Source organism: Marmota flaviventris, chromosome 8 (genome assembly GCF_047511675.1).
Source record: "Marmota flaviventris isolate mMarFla1 chromosome 8, mMarFla1.hap1, whole genome shotgun sequence".
NCBI classification, from domain to species: Eukaryota; Metazoa; Chordata; class Mammalia; order Rodentia; family Sciuridae; genus Marmota; species Marmota flaviventris.
The window spans coordinates 94,346,593-94,374,439 of NC_092505.1; the positions used below are offsets into that span (position 1 = coordinate 94,346,593).

Here is a 27,847-nt window from a genome sequence, read left to right on the forward strand (position 1 = left end):
TCCCAGCCCTGAGCTCCCTGCTTTGCCTCTTTTCCCTCCTCAGAACAAAACCACACTATGTGTTATCCACATGCTGGACACCCCTGCGCCAGCTCATTCCCCATCTCCTCCACTATTCAGATAGCCCAGGCCCTAATGTCCTTGCAGCTCTGTTACCTGGCCTAGGCTGGACATCTCACTTACCTAAACACGGACAAGCAAGTACCTCTCTTCACAACTGGATTGACACAGTGAAGTTACCGTATCTGTGGGAAAGTCTCAGCCTTAGAACACAGAACCACATCTGCATCACTGCTGCACCGGCAGACTCGCTCACTTTTTAGAGGGGTCACATTTCTGGCTATAAGTCCTAGTAATAATGACAGTCCAGGTGTTATTCCAGGTCCTGCACCATTCCAGCTAATTCTGATGAGTGGCAATAATCTCCAATCTTTTGCCAGACTGTGAAAGGACAGGGGTGAGAGGAGAGAGCTTGGGAAGCTTTTAAAATGCAGGCTTTTCAATGGTTGCTTCATGGAAAATGACCACACCCTGCAGACTTTAAGATGAAACTTTAAGATCTTTCTCCCTTGAGGGGAAAAATGTCTTACCACAGTATTATCATTCTTTGAAATAAAATTTGGGGATAAACTACAAATATAAAAGATTTCAAATATGTTTAGGAACATTTTTTTCCCTTTTTATCCTTCTACCTACTTGAATATTTTTTCATTTCTTCCTACTCTATAGTTAAAAAATAAATTTAGCTATTAAATGTGGTACCCTCAAAAGTGTAATTTATGCTGGGTGTGGTGGTGCATGCCTGAAATCCCAGTGACACGGGAGGCTGAGGCAGGAGGATTGTAAATTTGAGATCAGCCTTGGCAACTTAGTGAGAGCCTGTCTCAAAAAGGAGGAAGGTTGGGGGAAAGGCTGGGGATGTAGCTAAAAGGTAAAGCCCCCTTGTTCAATGCCTGGTACCACATGTACACAAAAAGTAATTTATAATCCAAGAAAGAAAGGAAAGAAAAGGAAGGAAGGAAGGAAGGAAGGAAGGAAAAGAAGAAAAAAGAAGGGATGGAGGGAGGGAGAGAGGGGAAAAGAAAGAGAAAACAAAATCCTTTGGCTGAATTTTCCCAGTGGGAGGTGGTGGGGGACACAACTGAGGCACAGACACTGACCCACAGTATGTGTTTATCTTGGTGGGCAGGCACAGACCTCCCATCTGTTGGTGGAGAAAGGCAGAATCCAAATGCCGCTGCTGCACGTCCCTCCAGCCAGCTGGGTAGCACTGGGGAGAGGGTCTCAGCCCTACTGTAACAGTGTCCACTCTATACTTTGAATACAGCCCTTACTGCTCTGCCAGTGTAACTTACTTGTAAAATGGACATGTTTCTTTCTCTTTCTCTCTCCTTGCTCCTCCCTAATCTCTCCCAGTCCCTCTTGTCTCCAAATGTCCGATGGATGGCTGTTTCAGGGGAAACAGGATTATGTTTCTCCCCAATCCTAGGCAGTTATCTGTCCCTGAGTACACACCCACTGTAGGAATTAAGTAATTCAGACTTTGGGGATGGCACCAGAAGATTTCAGAAATGACTATCTTCCAAATTAACATATAATTTACAATTGGGACCTGAGAACATGTGGAATGCAGCCTTTGAATCACTTTAAACTCCCCCTGCTCCCCTGATAGGCAGAATCACAGCCTCTGGAACAGAAGTCCCTTGTGTTTCCCTTTGCTAGCAAAGCAATAAACCTTCTTTTTCCTTTTTCTCAAAACATGTCGTTGCTGGATGGGTATAGGAGACAAGGACTGAGCTTTTGGTAACATGATCCCATCACTGCATTTTCTTCCTTCTCCCTCTCTCCGGAATCCTCAAGAGAAACAGCGGTAGGAAAAATACTTATGTTGTACTTCAAAGTTTATGCCCTTGTAGCTAAAAGTTGTAGGGCACAGTATCTAAACACCACACATGCTATACGATGATAAAATAGAAAAGTATAACAAGGACTTAGACTCTTCACTTCTCCAAATGTCTTATGGATGGCTAACGCAGGATGTAAGACTCCATTTTGCAACCATCTCCTTTACTCTGAGTCACCCTGGGTTCCTGGAAGGTCTGACCCCATAAACATCTGGTAATGTGTTAAAACTCTACCCCAGGCAACAGCAACGTCTCATAGACACGGCCCCACTTAACCAACCCTGAGATGATGCTGGATAGACCAGACGGGATCAAGATCACCAGCTTTGGCAGGTAAGAAGCTTCAGCTACACCAACGCCTGACCTTTGCACTCATCTCCTTCTATAAAACCTCAATGTCACTGTCAGTCCCTTAAAGACAGGTCTAAGTCGTGGGTCCTCCATCTTCTTAGTGTAGCTACACAGATTAAAGTTCTTTTCATGATTTTCACTGTACCTGTTCTGTTTGGTTTTGATTAGCTGGATCCCCAGATGACTCTGGGGGAGTCCTTGTTCTCTGGCCTAGGACTCTAGTAACAAAAGGAGTAGAGAGAAGCCTTACATCACAATTTTAAACATGTACCAGAATTCCTGGATTCTCTTGTGCTGAGAAATGGTACATTCCCTTTCTCTTGAATGTGACTCTCTAGTAAATGACAGAATGGAGTGGAAATTAAGCTGGGTGACTTTGCAATGCTGGGTCGAAAAGGTGACAGTTTCTGCTTCTTTCTGGGACCCTCACCTTGCAATTCTGACCACCCTGAGGCTGCCATGCTATGAGAGAGGCCTAGGCCAGATGGAAAGGTTTCTGGAGGGCTTTGGGTAAGTTCCACCCAGACCAGCACTGGCAACTAGACCTGTGAGTGAAGATTCCCAGAAAACTCCTGTCCCCCATCAATGAGTACCCCCAGCTGAGACTCTAGACATTACAGAGCACAGATAAGCCATTACCTAATCCAGAATCTGGGCACAAGAAAGTGATAGTTTTAAGCCATTTAGTTTTTTAATATTTATTTATTTTTAGTGTTTTTTTTTTTCAGCGGACACAACATCTTTGTTTGTATGTGGTGCTGAGGATCGAACCCAGGCCGCGTGCATGCCAGGCGAGCACGCTACCACTTGAGCCACATCCCCAGCCCCGCCATTTAGTTTTGAAGTAATTTGTTATGTGATATTCTACTCGTTTATTTTAATGTCCATATGTTTGTAGTATGAAGTTTTACCTCTCTGAACCTCAGTAAATTTTTACAAATTTCTCCCACACTGTAAATAACCAGGATGTGGGAGAGTGAAATATGTGGGCTAGCACCCCAAATGCTTAACACCTGCTTGAGTAAAGAATTCTATTTTCTATTTGCCCTTAGTATAAATGCATGTTCCCTCAAAGCCACCCAACAAACTAGATACTTAAATTTACTTTTTAATGGATATTTAAAGATTATTGCTAGAGAAGCTAAAAATGTAACTAGATTCCTAGACAACAAAGATCAACCAAAATTGTCAAGCAAAGGCAATGCAGTTACTTTAGCATGTAGAACTGCACTTTAGATTGAATTAAGACTTTTAATAATGGGATCCCAAATTCCTAGAACCATGAGGAGGTTCTTAGATACAGACATAACAATACTCTTTGGAGGACTTTTTGGGTAGGGCACAGCCTAAAACAAATAGAAATTTGGGCAGTCAGAAAAGTAAAGATAGATGTCTCAAAAGAGAAGTACCACCAAGCCCCTAGATGCAGAAAAGGCCCACAAACTGCTGAAATGCAAAGCAAGCATTAGCCAGCAAACCCAGCCCATGTCCTTAGCCTGTACCGTTGGCCCTTGCCCCTCACCCCTGACCTGTGCCACTCCCTGCAGAAAAGAGCCTGAAGGTGAAATGTCTACCAGGGAAAACTGGTGCAAAATTTCACAGCTCCACCCTGCCTCCACCTCCAGTCCAGCTCCTAGCTGCTGTCCCTCTATCAACAACAACAAAAGTTTGCTGTCTCTGCCTCTGGGGATGGCCCACATTCTCCCTTGATATACCTCTGTTTTTCTAAATAAACTTTTGTCTGTGTGTCTGGCACTTTCCATCAGTTATGCCAAGGACCCCACTTGTCCTGAGTAGAGAGGAATCCTGGAGTCTCCGGTGACAAAACCACAGGGGTGAACAAACAAAACAACCTTTCAAAGGACCTCCACATAGAACCAGGTTTCCATCTCTCTCTGGATATCTGTTTACAAAGGATGGAAGTCAGTTCCAGCTGAGAAACCAATTTACAGATGGGTTTGCCTGTTTGAAAACTCATAGCTGAGTATATAAAAAGTATTTCTTTGATTCAGTTCATAAAATGTGACTAATTTTTAAAGTTGAAAATATGTTTAAACACAACACATTGTTGTTCGTGTTAATTTGGAAAGGAATGTAATGGAAAGGCAGAAACCCAGAAAAACTTTGTCAAGTCAGTTTTTCTTTCTCTCCCAGAATTCTCATGGACAGCTAGCTGTGTCCAGTACTTGGAAAGAGGAATTCCCTCAATGGGCTAGTTAAGATTTCCATGGCCAATTCTCTACATAACTCCCATATATCCCAATTACTTCAGGCTAGTGTTTTCCTGCCAGAGTAATTCTGTAGATTGTGGGGCAGTGGTTGCCCTGGCTAACGTCACCAATTAACCTGGCACTGACAACACTGCCAGTGGGTTTTCCAACACTACTGGCACTGATAGATGAAGTTGGCTGATATTTTCAATTGCTTTAAACTTAACAGATTGGAAACGATTCTTCCTGTTCCTTTTTACAACATCTTCAATCCTGGCATAAAAGGATAGCCAACCAACATGAGACTGCTAGAATCCATGGGGAACTGACTCCCTCTGGCCATGTGCTTGTAGCCTCTCTGGTGCTTTCTTGATCTCTGCCCTCCTTCTCTTAAGAGGTTCTCTCAGGAAGAGCTGACTTCCTCCTGAGTTGTACTTGCCAGGTTGGATCATGGCCCGCTAAATGAATGACATGAATTTGGTTATCAGTTGTCACATTCTGTGGCCCATGGCTGCTGGATCCAGACATGGGCAAAATGATTCTGGGCTGGGCACTCTCTGTAACAACATGATCCAACCTGTCAGAAACACAATGATAAATCAAATAAAAAATAAAGCTGCACTGGCCAACTGAACTGCAGCCAGGCTCTGAGATTTAGTCTGCTCGTGCGTCTATATTTAGAAGTTGTTCCAGCACTGGCTGACCCTGGGCAACATCAAAGGTAAATGTTGGCTTGAGAAAAAAAAAAAAAAGAAATAAAAAAAAGCATGGTGTGTTCAGCATGACTATATATAAGATAGGGGTCATAATAGGGAGGTGGGGACACTCCACATCTGGGTGGATTCACAAGTTCCTTGTGCCAAGCCCCACCCTCCTCTTAGTGATGCCTCTTTCATTTTACCAAGCACACTGGCACAGAAGATCTTTCCAAGGTAAAAAAAGGTGGTGGAATGGTTTGTGGTTGCACGCTATTAAATAATCACTGTGTGCATTTTATGTCCTGGAATACTAGCTGTTCTGTTAGCAGGTGAGGAGTGGCTACTTAGAAAAGCCAAGAATGATCAGCAGGTCCCTCTGGTTCAAATAAGCTAACACAGTTTTCCTATATGTCTCTCCAAATACTGGTGTTCATCTGATGTCAAGTGCTTTGATAAGATCAGTGTGTTGAGGCTGCCCAAGTGAAATGAGAGGAAAGGAACAGTGGGGTAACTTTAGAACAAGCACCTGTACAATTTAAAAATGAGCCAAGAGATGGATGGGCTTGAGTTTCCCACCTAGCCAAGGCCCACAGCGGTAACCAGCAGGTGCAACAAACACAAATTGATAAAGTGGGTGCCAGGGGCCAAGGTGAATATTTGTGATTTAGCTTCAGATAAGCTCCCAAAGGTTTATGGCCCACACCGATAGCTCCAACCTGCACATACAGTGAACAGCAGGGAGAGAACCTGCTTCAGGTGTGCCATGTCTGGGGCTGTGGTCGCTAAAAAGGGGGGTTCCTTTTAACTATGCCTTGATGCCTCTGAGTTATGTCTCGCCCAGCTGCAGCTCTAGTGGGGAGAAACAAATTTCTCTGGCTCTCTAAAACCAATGGATGTGAGAGTGAAGGCTGGTGGTGTGGACACTCACTGTGCTGGGTGCCAGCTGCAGCTTAAGCCATAGTTGAAATCTGGCCAATGATGAACAGAAAGCTGGCCAATGGCAAACAGAGTGCCAAAGGATGCTTAGACCCCACTCTCCAGTCCTTATGAGTGCAGTCACAAAAGATCACAGGGCCTGGGCAAGTGCTAACCTTCCTGGTACATTCCAGTCAGGCACTGGCATCACTGAACCAAGACACTGTTTCAACCCAAGGGAGTGCCACACCTCAGAGAGACAATCAATCAAGTTCTCAAGGTAGCTCTCCTCATCCATTCCCAGGGACTCAGTAAGCCATTCTGCTTGTGATGCTCTTCTTCCTTTATTCCTAAAATGACTGTCACCTAACTAGAAAAGCCCATGTGCAAAGACTTATGATAAGAGATTATCAATACCAATGAGCCACCACCCAAGCTGCAAAGGAGTCTGATAAACAGCTACCAGATTCCTCCAAGGGGGCTAGCTTGGTCTTTTGATGAGCTAGGCTGGCTCCATCTGAACCAGATGTTTGAGAAGCTGTGGTAGGGGGCTGCCAAAACTCAAGGAGGTTTCTGCAACAGAATTGCTGGGCATGGCCTGACCTGGCCTGGCTCCAAATGCTTCCCCCAGGGACTTCTGGGCTCTAAGCTGCTAGGCTCTTCTCTTCTCTTGACTTCACATTATGCTTCCCTTGACTCCTGAGGCATTTAGTTCATCCTTAGTCTCTGGGCTTCACAGCTATGTTGGCTCTTCAGTCACCAGGAAACCAGATATGTACTTCCTTTTGGGGCTAGTTGAGTCACATGTGAGGAAGATTCTTAGGAACTCCACTAGTCACATTCCCACAGACCTATTTTTTTCTGGTTCTTCCACATAACCCCTACATGTCATGGCCAGAAGCTAAGCTTATTAATAGTCTGTTTGCAGCTCTATATGGCACTGAAATCAGGCTTTGTTTACTTCAAACCAGTAATGCCAACCTCAGGGCTCCTGTGTAAATTCTTAAATAAGAATATCATATTCCCTTCACACAATCCTTCCAATCGTTGACTTTTCCTACCTCAGATTTTAACGTCTGCTTAGGCAGATTCTCATCACCAACATGGACCAGTCATGACACTGAACCTGCTACTGCCCTCATTATCTCATTCAATCTTAACATACTTGTGAGATAATGGACACTATTTTTCAGGTGGACAGACTGAGGCTTATGTGTCAATTTTTTCATGACCAGTTAGCAACCATTAAACCAGGCCTTTCTAGGTGAATACCATTACCACGGAGCCATAGCACATACCCACAGCAAGTTCCAGGAGGGCTGTGTTTGGTCTGAGTGACCAGCTGTAACAGTGCCAGTCAGCATTCCACATGGCACACTCTATCTAAGAGTGTAACTTACAAACCAGGTTACCATAAATGCCTTCTTTTCAGAACTTGTTTTTTTCTAAAATGGAAAAGAAAGTTCTTATCTGTCCACGAAATGCACTCCTTTTCTCAAGTTTTCAAAGAAAAGGCCAGATCACTATCTATTTAGGAACATTAAAACAGACTGGGAAGGCTTTTATGAGAGGGTCTATCAAAAGGTTCCCAATTCCTTTTCCTAAAAGGCCCTCTCTATCTGAGAGCCTCTCTAGCCTCAAGATCCTTCCTGAACAGCTTCTAGAAAAAAATCTTCCACCCACCTCTGCTGGATATTGATGTCTTCAAGCAGGAAAGAAATCCGGAGGTTACTTTAGCTGGAAAGAGTGCCCAAGAAGAGGACAGGGCAGTCACAGTGGTCAGCCATAGCAATACCTCCATCTTTCCCCTCCCACCAATCTCTCACTGTGGGAAAGAACCTCCATCTTCAGAGCTCTATCATATAAGCACTACTTTGCTGTTTAATAACAAGTTAGGCTTTTCCCCAAGAAGATTTTTTTTTAAGTCAGCACTAAGTATAATATTTACATCTAGCAAAAAGAAACTTGCTTTCTGCCAGAATGATCATTACTTGCAGATTAAGGCAAATTGGTGGGGGAGCACACTGTGATCAGAAAGAAATTAAAACATGATGATGACTCAACCAACAGCCAAATGAAAAACCACGTGGAAAATGGGCTTCTGCCTTCCTGCTCACAATGGGGAGTCTCCGCAGGAAGGGTCAGTGGCTAGGGATCTGCAGAAATGCAGGGCTGGTTCTCAAACCAGTGGCTCTGAACTCGTAGGAGAGTTCACCAGTTATGACAACATGGATACTTGGCTAGGAAAGGCCATACCTTTTTGAGTAATGAAAACTAATCGGTGGCCAGTGAAAATCAAAATTGATACCACTGATGGAAAGTAAAGGCATCTGAATGTTCCATTTATAGTTGCTCATTATCTTTTCATAGCTAGTCATTCCACATTAGTTTAAAAATTAAGGGACTACCTAGTTAGTTATTAATGGAGAAAAACAGGAGGTTAACTCTTTTTTTTTTTTAATAGAACTATCATGAGTAGATTTCAAGTGAATTCTATGAAACAGTGATGTGAAATTAATGACAATGAACTTGAGTGAGAGATGATGTATCAGCTTCCCCCTGCATTATGCCCTGTTCTGTTTTCTGTTTCCCACTAGATCTCCCACAGGGCCTAGTGCTTAAGAGACCAGCATGTGGTTAGCTGTTCACTAAGGTGGATCTTCCCAAGAAGAGCAACTCAGCATAGCATTTTCAACTTTAGCAGAGAAAAAGGCTGCTAAGTGTTTCTAAGACTTTCAAAATTCTACATCAATCACCTTTTTGGATTGGTGATTACAAATTTAGCAAAAGAAAAAAGTGAGGGCCGAGTCTTCCTCTTGAGCACAACATTGAGACTCACCTGTCTCCCTCTCAGGCAGTGATCCGCAACTCCCTGTAGCCCACAATCTTTCTGCACTCTAAGTTTGTTTCTGCAGTCCCCTAGACAACAGAGAGGCCATGGGTATGTGGCTGGGGCAGAATGTCCTTTCAGGGGGGTGTGGAGTTCTGGCTCTTGGGAGAATTGGGATGATTGCATCCCCTTCCTACTCTCCTGGCCCACTGGGTTCACTAGGGCAGGGTGTGGAAATAGCTGCAGGTACCACGTGCACCAGGCTCCATAAACTACCAGCAGTAAGTTGCAGAGGGACAGCCAGGGCCTGGTTCCTTCACACTCCCTGTGGGCCCGAAGATGCTCTCCTTGCCACAACATTTCCTTTCCTTCCTTGGAGCCAAGCCTGGGTAACACAGGAATATGGAATCAACTCAAAGACCAACTCTAGTGAGCTGCCCTCAAGAGGGCTACTGATCCCCGACTACATTCTAAACATGGTCTACCAGACGGTTTTGTTAGAAACTTCATTTCCAAAATGACAGGATGGGCAGGAATGAACTGCCTACTGGTACATAGATTCTCATTACCAGAAAACTCAATGGAACCCTTTTTAAATCTTTTCAGAAAGACCAGAAAGAAAAATGTTATAAAGAAGCTACTGAACAGAAAAACCTGAGCAGCATATGGCTTGTCTGTTCTATCTGTATGGGTTAAAAAGTACAAAAAGATAAGCATACATTAGCTTTTTCAGCTATCGCAGTAAAGACATTATCTTTCCTATGCATACATCACTCACAAGACAGTGTACAACATCTAGGCACTGAGGGGTATGTTCTATAACTGCTGAAATAATTAATAAATGAGTAGGTCAAACAATAGTGAAAAGATTCCAAAAATGTCTCCTATCTGAAAGGTCAACAGTAAATACTCTGCTTTGAGATATTAAAATGGTGTCAATGCACATGAACCAATGAGCTAATCTATGCACTCACTTCGCAGATGGGCAAACTGAGAACCAAGAGCTGAAGCTGCTTAGTGTACAACATGTCTTTTCACGTACGGCTGCTGCCAGGGAGCTCACTCCACCTAATGGCCAAGGGGGGCTTTCTATGGAGTCTGAATTCTGGCATGTTTTCTAGTAGATGAATATGAAGCTGCAGAAAAGGAAAAAAGGATTCCTGTGTTGACAAAAGGCCTGTGATAGGTGAGAGCTGATCTGGAGTCTCCACTAGGACTCAGCCAAGCCAATGTCAGCATGGATTTGAAGGTAGGAGAGAAAATAAAGAGAAAAACAGACGGCAGAGATTTAAGACAGAAGAGAGGAGAAGATAGAAGACCAAGTAGAGGAAAGGTAGAAAGTCCCAAAATGGCCATTTAACGTTTTCTGAGTCGCTGCTGAGAACAGAGGGCCATCAGGGCTACTATGGCCCAATGATCACAGGAGGAGGTGGCATGTTTCCATTTAGCATCACACCAGGGCACCTTCATTCTAAATTCTAAGGGAAGGGGCTAGCAACTGGGTGTCCCTGCCATTTCCTGCAGCTCCTCAGTTTCCCTTAGAGGTTGCCCATCCCAATAGTCAACCTCTCTGACCCTAATTTGGAAGGTCATGGTCCTAGGCAGAAAAGCAGCACGCATACACACATACACATAAGCACACACACTTTCATTCACTCACTCTCACCTTTCAGCTCTCAGAGATCTAGAACGAAAAACAACAAACGAATGAAAAAAAAAAATCTCTTTAATGGTAAACTCTACCTTGATATCAAATTTCAAGACCTGAGGGGGAAAAATCAAGTCAATACAACAAATGCACACACAAAAACAGACTTTATCATTAGACTCTCAACTTGTCCTGGCATGAAGAGAAAGGAAGATGTTACCATGAGCTCACAGATCAGCCATGTTCCGTTCCAATGTTCTTGACTTTTTGTAAAAATACCTAAGGGCTATAGAAGTGGTTTCATTTTCCAATGAAACCACTTTAAAGTGAAGTCTGCCTATTCTGTAAAATGTACCAGGTAAGTCTGAGATTTCACCATCTGTACAAAGGAGTGATTTGTAAGGATCTTAAAGACATTGTCATTGGGAACTTGGAACTAAAGCTGTTCAGATGCAACCTACATGGGAAAATAGCCTTCAGCAGAAAGCAAGGCAGGGTTCCTCTTTCACATCAAAATTTCACCAAGTTTTCATTTTACATTTGATTAAAATATTTTTCTATATTCAACAAGTCACTTTTCTAAATCTTTTAATACCCTCCCAATGCCAATTTAAGTCACAAAGACTTTTGTTAACATGCATTTCTTCCCAAATTCTACATGTTCTATGATTGAAATCTTATTTGCTCAACCACAGGAAGAGAAAATAAAACAAAGGCAAACGAATGGATGTATCAAGATCTACAGGAACAAAAAGCTCAGCTGTGATTTAGAAACAAACGGCTTCCATATCAAATGTTTCCTGCCTGAGATTCTGTGCGTGTCATCCGCACAGGACAAGTGCACTGGCTCACCAGTCAGCAAGGACAGGCTATGAGAACAGAGACTCCATCGTGGACAGCATCCCAGGGCTTCTGCTGATGGACAGAGGGGCCTGTGATGGGACGGTCCAACCCAGAAAATAGTGAGAGCTTCATATGCTGTTCCAATCCCCCACAGGGACACTCAGAAGGGTCACACTAGAGTACACACATCACATTCCAAAAAGGAAGAACAAATTATGCTTCCCATCCACAGTGCTTTACCTGTCAAAGCCATCTAGGCAGTCAAGATCACTTTTAAAACAAATTAGTGGCTGAAAAAAGCATTCAAGATAGGTAAGACCCTGTCTTTCCTTTCAGTGGCATTGCTTGCAAAAGTCAGGTAAATATATTGTAATGCGCAATTCATCACACTATTTCAATTCTTCTTCCTTTTCCATAACCAGTAACTACTGATTTAAATTGTTCTCCATTTATATTCCTTTTACTGCCCCCACCTCCCCCCCCCATGTTTAGCCTGACTGATAAAAGAATAAGATGGATTTGTTCCACAATCTCATTTTAGATGAATGAATGTGAAAATATGCTTACCTCATCCCATTCCAAAAGGTAGTTGGTGATTTTTGAACCATTGTCAATTGGTGCCTAAAAAGAAAAACAAAATGAGATTGGAGAAAGCTGTTCATAGACAACAGTTCTGAGCTACCGTTGTGGTTTAAATACAGTGTCTATTATAGCTCTGTGCTCTCCCCTAAGAGATAAACCTGCATTTCTTTGGTCAGACAAATTTTATTTATTTATTTATTTATTTTTATTTTTTGTTTTGGAGTTTGAACGTAGGCTCATTTTACCAGTGAGTTACATACTCAGACCTTTTTATTTTTTGAGTCATAGTACCACGAAAAGCTGTTGAGGTTAGCCTTGAACCTTGCATGCTCTTGCCTCCCAAGTCACTGGCATTACATGAATTTCAATACAATTCAACCAAAAGAATCCTCATTACTAATAAATTATTCCCACAAAGAACAAATCTGCCTCCTCTCACCACCTCTACCTTGATGCCCCACAGTGCCCTACCCCTCTGGGGATAAAATTTTTTTAAGAGGCACTTTACAACTAAGCTTAGAGGAAGAAAAATATTACTGGGAAACATAGGCATTGTTGAGGGTCTGATTTAGATTGTTCTCTAATTACATTGGGTCTAAAAGGGTTTAAATTTTTGTAATTTCCCCCATACAGTTTTGCTTTTTATTTTTTTCCGAAGTACTTAATACTAGAAAGCCATCTGTGGCATTGAATCCCCTGCCCCCACCCCTTTTTTAAAGACTAAAGAAAAAACAAGATCCTCTGAATAGATTACCAGAGGCTATTAGCCCTTTACACTCATCATTTGCTTTCCTCTTACAAGCAAGCTGAGATCTACCTCACTGAAAAAACAGGTTCTGAACAATGGAGAGGAACTTTGGAGAAGAGTGCTTTATAGAACTAGACTGCTAGAGGGGTGCCAGAGGGGTAGAGCACTCAGGGAAGATCTTGAGAGAAAGAGGAACAAAGAGGAGAAAAGCAGGAGCAAGTCTCCTGTTTCAAAACCTTGTCTGGGCCTGGTACTTGTTTAGGAAGAAAAAGGGGAGCCCAGTGAACTGCAGAGTGCCTCACCCCTTGTGGAAGGAAGCTGGGGCTTCCACAGCTGCATCTGTATCCCGGCTCTGCTGTGTGTGTCTCGTGTGTGGTCGGCTGCTAGCTGTTTAGTATCAATGTCTAATTTCTTGTTTCAGGAATGGGTAAGTGTGATAAATAGTTGGGAGACTATATGTAAATCACCTATTAAACTACTCAGTTTTACAGAACACACTTAACAAACAGTAGCTGATACTCTATTATTGTTAAGACAAAAACATTATCAGGGATCAGTAAGTGCAAAGATAAAAAAAGAAACTCTTCTTTTGGTCCTTTTTTCCTCCCCCCTCTTCTTTCTGAGTCACACAATCTGGGTCTCCAATTCAGATCTCAGGTGTGTACTGTGAATCCTGCACTGTAACTTGAAGGTTTTGTAGGCTGCAGTTGCAGAGCAGAATAGGGAAGCATTTAACATTTTTAACTAACAAAAGTTTTAGATGAGAACCCATTTCTAAAAAAGGAACTGCATTTATGACCAGCTGCAAATTCCTCTAGAAAGTGTTCTTTAGTAGTTTCTTCGATATGCTGCCCCTCCAGTGGGTCTTTTATCCCAAGGATGCAAACTGCCTGGGCTTCTGTGACTAGTACTGATAGGCAGGAGATCTTAGGCTCTCTCCCTGGATTCAAGGACAGGTCTCAGGACAGGCTGCAGCCAGAGAACGTTCTCCTGTCCTTGAGCACTAAGATCAGGAAATCTGCACTAAGGACATTCAAATAAAAATTGAATTGAATCCAGGACTTTCATGTCTGAACATGACTGAATTGAACAAGAGTATTATTTCTGATTCACAATGGAATTTTTTTCTTAACATTGCTGGTCTGCCTGCGACCTGAATTTCATCCAGGTTTTAAGCAGAGAATGTATCAGTGATTCCCAACTTTAGGTTTGTAAGACCCCGGGGTCCCTCAGGCAATCTTAAGCATATATATGTTTTAAATGGATTTTAATTCTTTTCTTAAGAACAGATATATTTACAAAGTATAAATATAGCACATAGGTTTAAATGGATGTATATTCTCCAAGGAATTAAACAGTGATGACCAGTTGGGTATTAAAACTCTGAAAAGGTGGGAAATCACTGACCTGGATTATCCCTGGAAGCCAGGAAGGAAAATAAAATAGTTCAGATGCTAGGCCGGTTCAAACTTTGCCTACGTCCAAATAACATACTCGTGGCTAGCAGCGGGGCATGAGAATGCAGGTGCCTCCAGAGGACGACCGGAGCCCAGGCTCCACTGCTGCCCACTGCTCTATGGTAAGCACCCAGACACCTCCTCTTTCACATATTAGTATTCTCCCCCCCAAACCATCAAACTTCATTATCCCTACTATTTTACAACTTAAATTATATTTTAATAAAATATGATTTGAAAATACTGATATGTAGACATGATTATGACAGAGTCTGACAATAATATACTATTTTTTTTGTAAACACACAACTATGATTAACATGTTCAGCACACACTTTAAAGAAGGTACAACAGGCCTCCTACTTTGGCAACAGTTATTTTTTGCTGGTATATTGTACTTCATAAAAACTACTTTGCAATCCATCCTTTAAAAAATATTTAGTGATCCTGACTGATCTAAGGCCTAATTAGTGAAAATTAATGAAGTCTTCATATAGTTTAGAACATTATACATTCGGAACGATTTTAAATATTAAACATTTCAGCATTAGCCTTGGAAAAAGCCAAATGAACCATAAGCCTACTTTATCTCTAAATCTTTCTTTACAAAAACTTTATGCTAAAGTCCTTGAATGTTGAGATGAACTAAACTATTACAAAGTGATGAAATTAAGGTATTTTAAATATTTATATCACTTATCAAGTACTGTTTATGATCCGAGAAGATTTACCAAATTCCCCTTCAAAAAGAGCAAAAGCAGGACTTTACAGGTCCCTCCTCCCACTCATTTGCCTAATATTATAGAAATAGTAACTTCTGTAATTAGTTTCACATAGCTATTATGCAGAAAACCAAGCACTATCACAAAATGAAAATATTGTCAAATAAATACCTTGACAACTTTAGCTACCCACCTTCCACTGCAAGGTTAGTGAACTTTTGCTCCTGTGTGCCAGCTTAGGAGGGAAAGGACATTCAGGTGCACAGCTGTGGGTGGTGAAGCTAACTGGCTCGGAGCAGGACCCCTTTACAGAATTGTACATGGCATATACCCTGAAACAAAACAGACACAGTCAGTGCAGTGGCTCAGCACAGAAAAAACGGTTCTCATCTCCACTTGCCCCAGGGTTTTCCATAAATGCACAGAATTTCTTACACAGGGAGCACTATGACTCTTATTCTTATTGCTAGGTTTGTCCTGACCTAGGTATGGTTAATAATTACAGGGGACAATTATCCCAACAGAGTATTTGTTTCAGTGTGTTCCATTCAGCCCATTTTAAGATAGGCAGGGTGTAGAGACTGGAAAAGAATACTCTATGTGAGAAAATAAACCTTAATCCCCAGAATGGTTTCCAAGTATACATTTTAAAAACCAAAAGGTACACCCTGGTTGACTTTGTCAAGGAAAAGGCGAAAAGCATAGCTACGAGTTGGGCGAAAAGGGAAAAGATGCAGCGATCACAGTGCACACACAGGCTGGAGAGAGTACAAAGGGGCCAACAGGGTGAAGAGTATCTGAACTCTTTAGAACACTGTGTGGATTTGGGTAAAAATATGGATGCTTCACACATAGAAACACATTAGCTACTGCCAAGGGTACTGCTCTCTGATTTTAAAAAACAGTGTTCAGGTACAGTTTATCCATGTGAGCATTTCACTTTTGCACATGGTGCCAAGATTAAAGATGTTCATTCTGCACTTAAAACACTTGGCTCAAGACTCAGCATGCGTGCCTGACTTCACCAGAGAAGCTGTGAAGGAAAAGCATACAGTGTGCTATTATTATACCTTACTCTTTTCAAATTGCAAAGAGCATCAGTTGATTTTTATCATCTTCTTTTCTAGTTTTTCATTTTTTTGTTATTAGGAATTATTTTTAAAAATTGAAAACATACTCTTTTAAAATGATGACAAAGAAGGCTTTGCTACCTAAAAAGGTGGCAAAGATTAAGCTATTCAGAGTTGGTAAATATGTTATCAAGCCCATAGTCCATCTTTTTCTTTTTTCTCCCCCCCCTCCCCCTCCCCCTCCCCCTCCCCCTCCTCCTTCTTCTTCTTCTTCTTCTTGTTCTTGTTCTAAGTTGTCCAGGCTGTTCTCAAACTTTCAATCCTCCTGCTGTAGGCTCCTAAATTCCTGGGATTATAGGCATGTACCACCACACCCTGCAAGGCCCTAGTTGTAATAACTACTCTTTGGTAGGGAACTCTTATTACCCCATTTTGACAGACAGTAACTCAGATGAAATAACTATCCCAAAGATACAACTAGAAAGCCAGATCTAACCATTCTACAGTATGGCCAGGCTTCCTTGTTCACCCAGCAATCAAGTTTCTCCACGCACCTACGATCCACTGCCCTTCACTCTATCCAATAAGCACAAACACCAGCTAAGATAACAACATAAGGGAAAACAAGTCCCAATTATATATGTGAATTTCAAAATCATTGCTCCTCCACATCCATTACAAAAAATCCATAGAGGTCATGTAAATCAAAAGTACTAATAAAGCCAGGCACGGTGGTGTATACCTGTAATCCCAGTGGCCTGGGAGACAGAGGCATGAAGATAGCAAGTGCAAGGCCACCCTCAGCAATGTAACCAGGCTCTAAGCAACTTAGTGAGACCCTATCTCTAAATAAAAAGTAAAAAGAGCTGGGGATGTGGCTCAGAGGTTAAGTTTAATCTCCAGTGATTCCCTCAGTTAAAAAAAAAAATTAAAAGAAATGTAACTACTTTCTACCCTAAAAGGTAAAATACATGTTAATTTTTCACTCTATTTTTTTTTGCTTTATGGGATGACACTATAATATTTGATGCAAACAAACAACACTTATTGTTAGGGTGCTCTCCATGTAACTTGAGATGGGGGAAATCCTTTGTACACTCAGAATAACTAGACATATGATGATATAAAGCTGAATGGTAGGTCTGGCAAAATCATTTCCATGTGTTAAGATGGGCTCACTGGGAGTCAATTATTTAAAATGAATCACAGAATGTTCCAGTTCTAGGCAGGGCTCCAGCCTGAAGTTAATACATCAGAATTCTCTAACTGGTAGCTCACAGTTTGCATTTAGTCAAGATACGTGTCGGTGGTTGTGATGAATTTTAGTATACAGGAGGTTATAATAATAATCATCATCACATAGACAACTAGATACTCTGTATTTCTAATAAAAGACCACTTCTCTACCTTTAAATTATCCTGCCAAAAAAAGAAAGGAAAAAAAAAACTCCATCTGGACCTGATTAAGCCTCGTTACCACTTTCCAAGAAATACAGAGGACAGGGGAACATATTAAGCAACACAATAAGGATGTAGTCAGCCAAACTCACATGTCTGGAAAACTCTACTGGACACACACAATCTCCAACAAATAAGTTAAAGGGGAGGGGGTGGGGAAAGAGGAAGAAAATCTACAGAGTCAAAAGAAAACTTAAAGACAAATCAATCCAACAGCATACTAAGATCATATTTGAATTCTCATTACAAAAAAGTAAAAAAAAAATAAAGCCTTCATTTTTAGGACAATTGAGGAAAGAGAACAGTCTCTAAATTTTGAGGGCATTAAGAAATGATTATTTCTTGTTTGTTTTGGGTGGGCATGAAATGACAGTAATGTGATTTATAGGTAAAATAATATAATATCTGCACTCTCTTCAAAATCACGGCTAGAGGAAGAGTAGGTGAGGACACTGAGCAATACAAGTTGAATGATGGGTCCATGAAAGTTTCTTAAACTAATTTCTACTATAGACTATACCTGAATAAAAAAATGTTAAAATAAAAATTAAGCCCAAACTAAAAAATACCTTAAGAGCTCATAAAAAATAAGTGAATCTCTGGCTTTTCTTAAAACTGGAAATTCTAAAACTCCTCAGCACTAGAACTGCATTTCAGCTGACTTTTACCCCATCTGTGTGGGTTCCCTGACTCCAGCCAGCAGGCATTTCAGTTTGCAAACACCAGCATTTCCCTATAAATGCAGAATCATACACAGGCAGACCAGGTCCTAGATATTCACAAAAATAGCTGGTACCAAAAATCCATCTGGATTAGAAAACAGAAAACAGCCTGCAAGGTACTATTAGATGATAATCTGAGGAGAGGGCAATCTGGACTCAAATTCTTTGCTCCTGTTTCATCAGGTTTCTTGGAAGTCAGAAACTCATACTGCTAGAGTAGAAAATCATGAGTGACAGAGGCACCTGATGGCAAAGATGGGAGGAGGTGGTGGAGATAAAAGTCAAAGAACCCGATGGCAACAAGAATATGTTGAGATAGTTATATGGGCTGCACGGAGCTATGCTCCTTGACTTTAACTCTGAGGAATGTTTTGTTTGCTGGGAGTATAGCTCTGGGGGAAAGCACACATTTATTTAATCTTCAGGGGAAAAAATAGTTAATGAACTTTCATGTACTATCACAAAACACACATGTGCATACATAGTTTGTCTTAAATTAGGGTTCAATGCTTTTCACACATAAAAGTATATCAGCACGAGAAACAAGATCTATTTTTTATGTGGCAATATAAATGTGCTGCATACAGTATAATTTGATACAATATCTAAGTATACCATGATTACCTTTGTCAATAAAAATTCTTCAGTAAACAGAAACCAATTGTAGTATATCTTACTAGTAATTTACATAAAAGTCAAGTTTCTAGGAATGATGCTACACTTTAAGTGCTGCAATTTTTTTCCCCCACATGATGGTAATAGGTTTTCTCTAAATATTGTCCTGTGATAGGAACATTCATAGAGAAGGGTCAGTTTCTTGGGTTAAATAAATCAACAGATAGTTGAGTTTCTTTTGCATTTATTCTAGGAAAATAAAACATTTTTTCTAACAATACAGTGTAATTAATTTTGTGTTGTGTTTTCATATTGTTTCCTTACTATTTAAATGCCCATAAAACAGGTACTCCAAGCCTTTCAGAAATATACCTCCAGTTTCCTCCCACATATCTGTAACATACTAGCAACTGCGATTTCTAGTCAATAATATCTGTTTCACAACCTTGCACTGTGCTGGTCAAACATATTTTTGGAAATGTTTCTTCACATAATTTTTCTGGGAAATGACATTGCATGATATCATCTCTGAGCAACCTCTTTAACAAACTGCTTATACTGATGGTTGGAAAGTGATATTTCAATTTTTGTTATGAAATCATTATCCATTCCATCACTCAAATTCATGATTTTCCTATTATTGATAAAAATACAAAGTTTTTATTTCCACAATAAAATGGTTATTCCAATACTATTGTAAGATTAAAAAAAAAAAACCTACCAATTAAAAGAAGAATATACTTTTCTTGGAAACGCATAGGTAGCATAAATTTGTATATATGCAAATAGGAGTAAATGTATATATGTATAAATATTTACGTAAACCAATATAATATAGGCAAATTGCTTATTTTGCTTAGATTTTTTTTATTTCTGCCATTTTCCTCACATAAAATCCCTCACAACCAAGATCTTTGTTATCAGTGGCTTTATACAATATACAACACAATATAATTTATGAAAACACTATTCTTTGACAACTATAAATTATTTTTTTAAACACTGAGTCAACATTACACCAAAAAAGGCAATCTGTTTAAGAACTGAGTAACAAATAAAAAGGTGATTATTTTAATCAAAATCAAGCCAAGACCCAAGACTTAAATTTTGCAAATTAATGGATAAAAGAATAGAATGGCATTATTTTCTTCAAATCACTACGAGAAATAAAAAAGGAATTGTAGTTGAATACATGTGTATCAATGATACAAAAAAATTATAACAAGAGGTGAGAAACATTTTTGAAATGTGAAATGTCATGGGGCATAATTTCTTTTTTTTAATCTTTTTTTAGATATGGAATTCAGCCTCCAATGGCACGGCAGATGCCAATACAAACAGCCACAGGCACATGACCTGCAGCATTATCCAAAGGATACCACTTGTCTCAGTAAATCCCCAAAGCAATGAGAAGAACTGCTCTTACCAAGGGGCTGAGTTAAGCACCAGGCTGTTCAATGACAGGACTCAATGAGTCAGAGACTGCTACTTAAAAAGTAAATAAACAAACCAAACTAAAAGAAGGTTTGTATATCTGATTGGTGAACTCATATAACACTAACATGTTGGAGCATGAAGATATTGGACAATAAGTGTGAACAGGATGGAATCAGAGCAGCAAAATCAAAAGTAAAAAGAAACGTGAGAACAGAAGCCACAGGGGAGACTGCAATGCACAAAGTAAGGAAGACGTATTTTTGAACTGAGGCTTCTGTAGGTCTTAATAAAAATGTGCAATATTAGGAATCAGAAGAGAAAATGCAGCCTATCTGGAGCTGTAAAATAAATATCTTAACCTTCTTTAATGACTCTATAAACTTCCACCATGGTAATACTATCTAAGTTGGTAATGCACATACATTTAAAAATGGCCATGGATTAACTGCCCATCTTGCAACTGTACAGTAACTGAATTTTTTTGTAGTAGTTGTTATGAAAATTTAGTAAGAAAGGTACTTCCACAGAGTCTTCTGAGGCCCCACCGATGACTACTGAATTTGAAAAGTTATTTGAGCTTACTTTTTCTGATAAAAAGCTTATATTGCTGCAATCGAGACTTTGAAATCGTTAACTATATCTTCAATAAAGGAGATTTTGCTCCTTCTTTTCCCAGTGGCAAGTACGATATATTTTTCTCAATAAAAAAATAAGTGATGTGGTAAAACTACAAACAAGTTCAAAGAAACTGTGTCACAAAGTCCTTTTTGAGACTAGAAAAGCTGCAACAACCTTGGAAAAACAAAACAAGAATAATACTTATACAATATTACAGGTTTACACCAGTTTTGCACATGTAATTCACTTTCACAACATCTTTCTGAGGTTGGTGTCAACATTATCTTCATATTAAATACATGAATACAAAGCCAAAGAAGTTCCAATGGCTTACCTATGCACATCCCCTCAGTAAGGCCAGACCATTAAACCCACATTCCAAGCTATGTCCACTTTGCACCACACTGCCCCCCCCCCCCCCACTAGAGGCATTCAAGGCCCAGGAAGCTAAACCCAAAAGCTGGAAGTGTTCAGATTCTTCTCTAGTTTTTTTTCTGTTGTTGTTCTTTTTTTTTTTTTTTTTTAAATCTTTTTTAGATATACATAAAAATTTAGAAAGTATTTTGATGTATTTCTTCTCTATTTTGAGAAAGGAAAACTTTAAATGGAAAGTTCTATATGGATTGTGGAATAGGCAGGGTGAAAAGAAAAAATTTGGACTATTAAGGGTTTTATTAGAAGAAAAAGAATTTTAATATACTAACACAGACCATCAGCATGGAGAGGATTTTCTAATTCTCTGGAAAGCAGAGAACTAGACCAAACAATATGTGGTAATGCTTCGGGTTGTCTATGAGGTAGGTATCATGTACATTTCCCATGTCACAGATGTAGAGTCCCAAATGTGTCGGGAGAGAGTTCAGATTAGATTCAAAGGCTCTAGATGGCAACCACTCATGCTCCTATTCCTTTTGGAGACTCTATTGTTTCTTTTATCTACCCAGAAGTTCAAGATGTTCATAGAACACGGTAATAAAAATAAATGATCAAGTGTTCTCAGAATTTACTTTTTGTAAAAGGGATCAAAAAGAAATGAAGGGAAACAAGAGATAGGATGATAAATAAAGGGTAGTCGTTCTATAACATTTACATTTTTTAAAAGGATATTGTATGCTCACGAATGAACAGGAAATTAATAAAATAAGCCTTTAGTAAAGCAATAACAATAAATTGTTAAAACATGGAGAAAAAAGGAAACATATGTTAACAATGAATAATGTATAACATTCACATGACTCCCTCCCTATACGGTGTTACATTTTTTGGTTTGTTGTTAAATCAAGCATTTTGAAGAACAGTTAAACTGTTTCTACTATCATCTTAACTTCACAAATTACACAAATCTTTTTGTTTATTCAGATTATATGAAGTTTGGGCAGAAGCTAACTGACTTAAAATCCATAAATTTTGATTTAAACAGGCAGAGATGGTTGCAGTGGAGCTCATCTAAACAACACAATAGCTAAGCAGATGTGTGCTTTATGACAATATGAAACAACTTGCTCTTATATATACACACTATGCTAAACTTAAGTTTTAAAGCATTTCTGTGGCTAATAAGATATAACTCAGCACATCCCTGTTTTCTCACCTTTTTTTTCTTCCATATTTTATACTGGTGCATTTTGTTTATACATAATGGTGGGACTCTTTGTATATATTTATACATGTACACAATATAAGAATACAGTTTGGCCAATATCATTCCCACAGGGGAATGAATCCAGGGGTACTTTACCACTGAGCCATAACCCTAGTCCTTTTTATTTTTTATTTTGAGACAGGGTCTTCCAAAGTTGCTGAAGCAGGTCTTGAACTCATGATTCTCCTGCTTCAGCTTTCAGAGTCTGGCATTTTAATCATGTACCACCACACCCAGCTATTCCTTCTCACCTTGCTTAATGAGAAAATTATGGCATAGAACTTCTAGGTACCTTGAAGTCAAAATAGCCAATGTGTGCAGCTCCAAACCAGTACTTAAGCCTCATGATAATTAATGGGCCACATTCAGAAACCTGCTTATTTACAATTTGATGGACAGATGTACCATTAAATAATTGGATGGTCTCTGTAATAATTTAGATGATGCTTTCCTCCTCACAGGTCTGTGGTTGGCTGGATTTCAGCCTAAGATAAACCCCCAATGCACCCACTAAATAGGCATAGCAGGAATTCTGGAGAAATCACAGTAAAGAATTCAGACTACATTACGTTATTTGGGTTGTTTTGTCAAACTGAATCAATTCTTGTCAGAGATAAAATAATGTTTGCATTACCTATTTCAAAACCTTTTGGCTTTTAAAGTTTAAAAGTGTTCTTGCAAAAAAAGAAAGAGCTTCTTCCGTGTTTTGGCCTGAATGTACAGTTTGTATGTATGGTCTATAATAAACAACTGATGTATCCATAGTAAAATTTATATATCTATATAAAGAAAATACTATATGCTATACAACACAGTCCAATAGATCCGAGAAGACCTTGTAAGATAAAAATTACTTTAAAAAATTTTTACGATGTCTGTTCAGAGCATCATCTACTTTTCTGTCCTCAGAAGCACATCTCAGTCTTCCCGATCACTGTTCTTCAGAGTGCCAGACAGCAATGAATAGCCAGTGGGCCAAAGGCCCAAAATTTTGTTAGGCAAATGCCATTCACCAAAAGTTTTTAAAAGCGGGCACTTGATTTACTTGCTCAATCTGGACTCTCCAAGACAGTTCAGTTCTTATATCCTAACTTACCTCACATGATAATCAGTTGCTGGTCTCAGATCTTTCAGGTTACATTCCAATTCTTCTCCACTACAAAGAAAAATCATTTATTAGTTAATAATACCAGTTTCAAAAGTAAAACAGGTTTTGGATTAGTGACTCATACTTATGTACAGACAATAAGACAGAACTATTAAATATGAATCCACCAAAAACCAGAAATGAATTTCTTATTGGGTATTACTATTATTATTATTTTTTGGACTTAAAAGTTACATTCCTTTTAATGATGCCATCTTATATCTGGGAAGTGACAAAAAATTAACTTACTAATAAAATTCCAAAAATTTTGTTACTTCTTAAAAGAAATCCACAAGAGCAAATAAGTGAACAAATACATCAACAAGTAAATAACCATTGTCAAACAAAGGCAGTTCCCAGATTTATCTTGGCAGGAACTTTGATTCCCTCAACTTTGAACCCTTGATGAAATCATAATCTGCATCCCTCACAAACCAACGCACTAAATAGCTATCAGATATAAAATTAGATTGTTTATCTGATCAAAAGGTACAACTGAACCTCAACTTAACGTATGAAGAAACAACCAATACAAAAATCAGAAATGTTCCATTAAAATTTTTCAATAGGTGTGTGTGGGGTAGGGGTGGGGGTGGGTGCAGATGTGACTTGTTTTGTATTCTTCAAAAATGTGAGTGTTATAGAAGACAAATAAAGACCAGTGGAAGAGTTCCTAATGTACAACGGCTAAGAGAGGACACAACTAAAGGCAATGTCTGACCTAGACTGGATCCTGTCCTGAATAGGAAGAAAAATGCTATCACATTTTTCAAAACAGCAGACATTATTCAGATCAGCTGATGAAAATAGAATATGGACAGTCATTAGATAAAAGTACTGTATCAAAACATTTATGAAGCTGATAATGCACTGATTGTAAAAGTATTCTTATTTTGAGGAAATATACTGAAATATTTAGTGATAAAAGACTGTGATACATATAATTTTTTGGGGGGGGGTGCGGAAACTACAGATAGCAGAGAAAAAGGGAGAGAGAAGAGTTCAAATGGTTAAAGAAAACACGGTAAAAAAAAGTTAGTAATAGGCAAATCTGGATAGATTATACTTCATATATCTTGATCTCACTATTTGTGCAATGTTTTGTTTGAAATTCTTCCCCCCCCGCCCCCAATTTTTTTTTTTTAATTGTAAACGGGAAGTTATATCCACAGCTTGCCGGCAGCTCTGCTGTTTAAACTTGCACTACACCTTTAAATATGCTAGTATTTAAAATACTACTTTAAAATGGAAAAGTTAACATTAATTCAGATTTTCAACCTCTCATACAAAAAACAAACCAACAAAAACTCTAAAAAAATCAGCAAATCTAGGCAATGTCTAAGACTAAATGCCAAGTGTTCTCTCAGACAAAGAAATTTTCATTTCCAACTTTAGAAAGTAGAACTTTTCTTTCTTTTGTTACCTGCCTTGCTCCTCAGGGCACATGAGGTCCTAGCTCCTGTCACCCAGTGATCATCCTGCATTTGTACAAACTAGCTAGCCAGGTGTGACAGCACATGCCAACAGCTCCACTATTTGGTAGGCTGAGGCAGGGAGATCACCTGAGCTCATGAGTTTGAGATCAGCCTGGACAATACAATGAGCCCAGTCTCAAAAATATCAAATTAATAAATAAAATCCATTTTTTGGTGAAGTGGGGGAAATGACTCTCTGGAGTTCTTATTCTGATTTTTCAAAACAGAAAAGTATGGTTGTGAGCCAGAGTGCAGACAGGATTTTACTCAAAGTACAGAGGGACTCACTAGAGTTTTTTTTTTTTTTTTGCAGGGTAGTGATATGGATTGACATGTTTCTGAGAAGTGGATGCTGGGAGAACCAGGGGATACTGTAGGAGCCCAGCAAGGACAGAGCAGAACAGGAAGCCAGAGGAGGCTCCTTATCTCTTCCCCTTTTTTTGTTCAGAAGACCCACTGAGGCAGCAAGTCGTGAAACAGGAATTGGGAGGGGGAGATACATAGTCCGTGGCACTCACAGGGCAGGAAAATGAGAGAGAAAACAAACACCTCTGGCAGAGAAAGAACTGGGGTGTGTGTGTGACCACATTCCCCTGGCATGGGCAGGCCTTCTGGGGCCACTTGCAGGGAGGCTGAACAAGTAGTGAAGACAAAACTGACTTGCTGATTTCCTGCTCTGCACATGTGAGCTGTGCCAAGCAAGTACAAAGGGGAAAGAACTTAACCCTAACATTTTTATCACGTTTGAACATGGCTATAAATCGTCTGAACTGTTAATTACATGGAAATCCACAAGGCAGAAGGGGCCAAGTTCTTATTCTGTGAGCTCATGTTCTGACCATTTAAGAAAGCCTTGGAATGATCTGTTTTAAGTACAGTCTGGAAAACTACCATGGCGAGTGAGATGAAAGCAAATTATACTACAGATCTTTTTAAAACAGGACTAGAAAAAAGCTTGGGTCTAAAAAGTTAAGAGATGATCAGATGATTGTTTAAAATGAATGTAGAAACTAAAAGACATAGTCACTGTTTGGCCTGATAAATAATAGTGGAAATTTTTCATTAATACCATACTGATAGCTAACATAACCAAGTGATCTATTTCACCAATACCAAGTAGCTCTATACCACTCAGTTCGGATAAATAATTACTTGAACAAAATTAATTCTTAAAATGAACTATTTAAAGGAAAACTTGCAAAGCCTATACATTTTTCCTTTGTTTTCTATTTTCTTTAACAACACTAATATTGCAATTTTGCAGCAAAGAAAAACATGGAAACATACACTACCTGTAAATTATCTTGTATTTTCCATCTCGTCCTTTGTCTGATAAGGCAACCTCATAACTGTAGGGGAAGGAAAGACCACTGTGGGGTCCACATGAAAGTCCAACAGGGGGAGCCCAGGACAACACAACAGCTCTTGCCTGAATATTGGAAACCTGAGGAGAAAAACATGGGACAGAGCATTTAAATCCATTTCACTTAGATAAGACTCTAATTTCCCCTGGAAATTACTAGTCGTATAATTACAAGTAGTGAAACAAAACTGGCTAAGAATTAACCCAAGGTAAACAATTATAATGAAAGAAATCCTATATGGTGTTCTCGTGTTGAAGTCTTGAGACCAAACCACAGCTGCTGCAACATCTGTCCTTATGACGTGAACTTTTATCCAAGAGCAGCGAGCCTTCCAGAAAACAAAATGATCAGTCATACCCAAGGATATCTGTCCAGATGAAAGATGAATGGGAGATTTCAATGCTCTACATGTAGGCCACTGCATGATGTGCAAAGAGCGGAAGCCTTCAAGCCTCACTTGGTATCGAGTCCTCCTTTAAAGCTAACACCTTTCACTCCATTCCCTTTGAAGTCCTGTGATTCCCAGGAGAACCCAATGTGGGTTGGGAACTAGAACCAAGGACTAGGCCAATATGGGACAGAAAATGACAATGGAAGTAAAGATTTCCCCTCTCAGAGCTCTGCTTTTAACTCTTTGATTTAGTCTCTGCTTAAGACTTCATTTGAACACATGACTAAGACATCAAATATCCTAATTTTTCACCCTTACTTAGCACTACTCTGAGGCATGCTTGACATTGTCTCCCTGGGTTATACTCAGAAAAGACCTCAGGTCCCTTCAGTGGGAACCTGTTAAATGAACAGACCCTGTATTGCCTGCCTTCCCTTCCCTGTCAAACTGACATTCTGGGTCCCCTACCCAAATAAAGTATTTTTACTCAAATCAAGCTTCATTATTTATTTATCTATTTATTTAGTTATAGCACTAGGGATTGGACACAGGGGTGCTCTACTACTGAGCTACACCCCACGTCCTTTTTCTTTATTTTGAGATATGGTGTCACTAAGTAGGCTGGTTTGAAACTTGTGACCCTCCTGCCTCAAACTCCCAAAATACTGGATTACAGGTATGAGCCACCGCAACCAGCTCTCAAAACTTCATCTCAGAGGTTCTTTTTAATAAACTCAATCTAAACTACCCTTAGAATAAGGGTAGTCTAATCCCTTAGAATAAATCTAACAACAGAAATTTAAAGTTTTAATTTTGTAAAGATTGTTTATTGCTAGCTGGACATTGGTCTGGATAACACATTAGAAACAAATAAGAAAAGGGGAGGGTCATCATGAAAATCAAGGGACATCAGTAGAGGGGGAAGAAGGAAGGGAAGGAAAGAAAATACTGGGGAATGATACTGGCCAAGTTATATTGTTATATCGTGTGCATGTACAAA

At 39.5% G+C, this 27,847-nt stretch overlaps 1 protein-coding gene across 6 annotated transcripts in view; it reads right to left on the reverse strand.

Annotated features, from left to right (window-relative positions):
* Fndc3b (fibronectin type III domain containing 3B) overlaps positions 1-27,847 on the reverse strand; it is a 326,246-nt gene that overhangs the window by 67,848 nt on the left and 230,551 nt on the right. For all 6 annotated transcript variants that reach the window (XM_071615472.1, XM_071615470.1, XM_071615471.1 and 3 more), the window contains 4 exons: positions 26,385-26,536; positions 23,567-23,626; positions 15,102-15,240; positions 11,967-12,020 (listed from right to left, as the gene is read on the reverse strand). In XM_071615472.1, coding sequence (XP_071471573.1) covers positions 11,967-12,020; positions 15,102-15,240; positions 23,567-23,626; positions 26,385-26,536 — 405 coding nt within the window. The remainder of the gene's footprint in view (positions 1-11,966; positions 12,021-15,101; positions 15,241-23,566; positions 23,627-26,384; positions 26,537-27,847) is intronic.